General features: G+C 39.5%; 1 protein-coding gene across 10 annotated transcripts in view; it reads left to right on the forward strand.

Moving 5' to 3' along the window:
- The window catches only part of syne2a (spectrin repeat containing, nuclear envelope 2a), a 120,466-nt gene that overhangs the window by 70,091 nt on the left and 46,573 nt on the right, over positions 1–3,802 (forward strand). For all 10 annotated transcript variants that reach the window (XM_016667325.1, XM_016667002.1, XM_016667153.1 and 7 more), the window contains 5 exons: positions 460–621; positions 1,149–1,298; positions 2,250–2,426; positions 3,211–3,366; positions 3,446–3,616. In XM_016667325.1, the coding sequence (XP_016522811.1) occupies positions 460–621; positions 1,149–1,298; positions 2,250–2,426; positions 3,211–3,366; positions 3,446–3,616 (816 nt within the window). The remainder of the gene's footprint in view (positions 1–459; positions 622–1,148; positions 1,299–2,249; positions 2,427–3,210; positions 3,367–3,445; positions 3,617–3,802) is intronic.

Genomic DNA, 3,802 nt, shown 5'->3' on the forward strand with positions numbered 1-3,802 from the left:
CCATCCATCCATCCATCCATCCATCCAGAATGACTGAGAACTCAAAAAATTTCACTCTCATAAAGTTTGTAATTTGAATAAAAAATGTGCAGATCCCCATGTAAGGAAACATGGCAGAGTAAAGCCAAGGCGTGCGTGCGTTCATTCATTCATTCATTCATTCATTCATTCATTCATTTATGTTGCGGTCTCTTGTCTCTTAAAAATGAGACACATGGTCTTATTTTTAAGGGAGATCTGCTTAAGCCACGGTTCGATGTAAAATACAATTTACTGTCAACAAAAATCCTTCAAATGATAAAAATGATAAATATTTAAAATCTGTTTAATCAAACTGACCACATTAAACCACTAAAAGCATGATAAGATTTTATCAGGTGTCCGTAGTTTAATAAAACCTAAAATAATGTTCCAAACATATTAATTATAATTATTCCAACATTGTCAACCTTTCCCCAGGACGTCTCTGTGGAGCTGACAGCCGTTTCCAAGGAAACCAGTCGGCTTGTCCACCTGAGGGACGCCAAGTGTCCCAAACTGACAAGCCAGGTCTCACAGCTGGAGGCCAGCTGCAGCCAGCTGACCTCTGCCCTTTCCAAGATGCTGGAGCATCTGCTGCAGGTTCAGTGTTTCAGTACTCAGAGAAAATAACGTTTTAAATGAACTAAGATAAACAGATATGAAGCAGCTGAGAGTGTTTGAGAATGTGTCAGATTTCATGTTAGTTCTGTTAGTTTTCAGAAATAATTAGAACCCCCCTCTGCTGCTGGGAGTATAAACTTAAATGTCTTCTGGGCGATCAGAGACGGGAGGAATCAGCAGGAAGGTCACTCTTAATTTTTTCTCTCCGTTCATCACCGGTGACTGGAACCAGATATCTGGCTTCGCTATAATTAGTCACATTTTGCCAGATTTTTTTCTCCCAGTTGGTTGAGTTTGAAGCCTTATAATCTGGAAACCGCTTCAGCAGATCTTATCTTCTGAAGAGAGATTTAATAACAGACACTGACGATGTTCTCCTTATAAACACCAGATGTTTCATGCAGAATTACTTTGATTAAGAGCAATAAAACCCAGCAGCAGAACATTTCACAGATGGTTATGTGAAATGAAAATCAGTTATTGTTTTGTTGAATTATGTTTGTTAGCGCCTGGTGAACCAACAGCCGCCAGTAAAGCTGCTGTCTGAAGTGGAGAACTGGCTGAAGGAAACGGAAACTCGGCTCAGCAGGGAGAAGAAAAGAGTCCTGATGGCCAGAACTGCAGCTGAGATGGTTGAAATTCTGCAGCAATGTCAGGTACTTTATGTGTTTTATGCATTCATTTAAATAATAATTAAATTAAAGGTGCTTTTTTGTCAGGATTCCTGTTTTAAGCTGAAATACATAGTTTATATTCTAACTTACCATATTTACATTTCTCCATGTTCCAAACCACAATTGTAACTTTACTGATATTTCATGTGACAAGTTAACATAAAGTAAGTCCGACTGTAAAATCAAAAGAAAACAATGCAAGTTTTACAAATTAAAGATGTGATGTACATTTTTACTCAGCCTCCCTGAACAAAGAAAGGATTGTCTCTCTAAAAACTGACATTTTTATTTGCAGAATTTCTTATTTTTAGTCAGATTGAATGGAGGTAGTTTTATTTTCTCTGCTGAAGAAAACAATTCCCCCAGCATGATGCTGACACCACCATGTTTCAAAATGGGGATGGTGTTTTCTAAATGTTGTGCAGCCTTTGTTTTGTAGATGTAGAGATTAAAAAGAAGGTCAAAAAGAGATTTTTGCTCTCCTCTGACCAAACCCTTCACAGGTTTAATTTCCCTACATGGTTTTTACTGCAAAAACACAAAATATTACCACATATTTGCCATTGAAGAAAATACTTTTTTCATCAATATTAAGGAATTATTTACTTAAAACTAGCTCTTATCTCTTGAAGAAAATTTACTTTTAAATTAGTTTTGTCTTATTTTAAGTGTACTAAGATTTTGTGGTGGCTTAATAAATCTGTAAAAAAATTATAATTTTCTTTCTACTTTACAATTAAATGCAGCTTTGTCTCGGTTTATTGCATAAAAACATTAACGTCTGCAGTGGGACAAAGTATGGTAAAATGATGATTTGAATTTATTGTTCTGTACAAAATCTCAAAGGAAGAAAGTAAGTGTAAAATTAAGAGCTTTTAATAAATAAAATTAACACTTATGACAAATAAATTCCTCATATCCCCTATTTTTCAGGCGTTGAGGACGGCTGTCGACAACTGTCAGCAAGTCCTTGATTTCATGTCCGAGCCAGGGTCCAAAATGGCGGGAGCAGACGTCCCGGCTCGCCGCTTGGAACGCACGACCTTTGCAGAAAACCTGGGCGGCGTCAGACAGCAGTGGGAGCTCCTGCAGAGGGAGCTGGACGGCCAGGTCAGCGCCTCGGTGCAACCCGAGTCAAACGGGACTCACTATGCAAAACTCACATTTTTTACATCTTTGTACTTCCATTTGGGTCTGACCTGCTTCTAAAAAACCATTTGTGGACAATACGTTCATGTTTCTTTTTTTTTTTCTGTGTGTTTGCAAAATTAGCCGTTTAAAAAAAATCACAATTGTTAAGTGGTAGTGCACTGTTACCTAGCAACCAAAACGGAGCTCCAGCATATATGGTCAGCTGGTTTTACCGCCGTGCAATGGCTTCTGGAAAAGACAAGCATTTTGTTGTTTACATGACATCCAGAAACCACTTATTGGTTGTGCAGAGGGCTCCACTTCTGCTTTTCAAAGATGCATGTTTATATAATTGCACATCTGTTTTCGTCCATTTTCATGTGCAAGTTTAAACGTCGAGTTTACAGCAGCTGGTTTTTGGATTTAAAGTGATTTAAAGTGATAAGAGGCCCTGCTCTGAAACGAGCAGACCACAAGTCTCATTATATAAGAATGACTTTGTCTAAATAATGTAATGAAATGTTTTTATAGAACATAGTTCTGTGCCAACCTGTTCAAGGACACATAAAGTGTCACCTTTAAGTGTTGCTGTTCAAACTAGTTTTATTCAAAATGGAGATATTTAAAGACAGATTGTGTGCTACAATTTATCAGTTTATAGATTCAACATATTGTTAAATAATGTGTCCAAAATGCACGTGTCCATCTTTAGTAACATGAAACCAACGACTGTGTTTGAATTGGCTCCATTCCTTTTCCTCAGATTCATGAAGTCGAACACATCCATCACATTTGTGCAGAACGAGAGAGACATCTGCAGAAACGGCAGGACTGGACAGAGCAGCAGAAGAAGAGGATGAGTCAGTGGAAACGGCCCTGCAGTCAAACCCTGGCTGGCTACGCTCTGCTGGAGTGGGAGGTATGACGGTGGGAATCACACAGAGGGACGTCTGGACGCTGAGGACGGTTTTCTATCTGAGTGACTTTCTGTCTTCCAGGCTGAAGTTGCCAGAATCCAGCAGGTTTCTGCAGATCTGCAGGATCTGGGAGAAGGAAGAGGAAGAGGAGGAAGAGTGTGTTATGGGAAGGAAGGGAAGCTCCTGTGGGAAGAGATCTTCTCTGGCCGAGTGGAGAGTGTGAGGCGGGACTGTGTTGATCTTCATCAACAGGTAAAACAACCTCAAGGTCAAAGGTCACAGATTTACTCACTGAGAAGGAGCCATGATGGATTTAAAGGTTCTGCAGGTTTGGACGAGTTTGGTGGACAGGAGTCCATAAATACTCCATCCATCCATCCATCCATCCATCCATCCATCCATCCATCCATCCATCCATCCATCCATCCACCCGTCCGT

Source organism: Poecilia formosa, unplaced genomic scaffold, assembly GCF_000485575.1.
Source record: "Poecilia formosa unplaced genomic scaffold, Poecilia_formosa-5.1.2 Scaffold1, whole genome shotgun sequence".
Lineage (NCBI taxonomy): Eukaryota > Metazoa > Chordata > Actinopteri > Cyprinodontiformes > Poeciliidae > Poecilia > Poecilia formosa.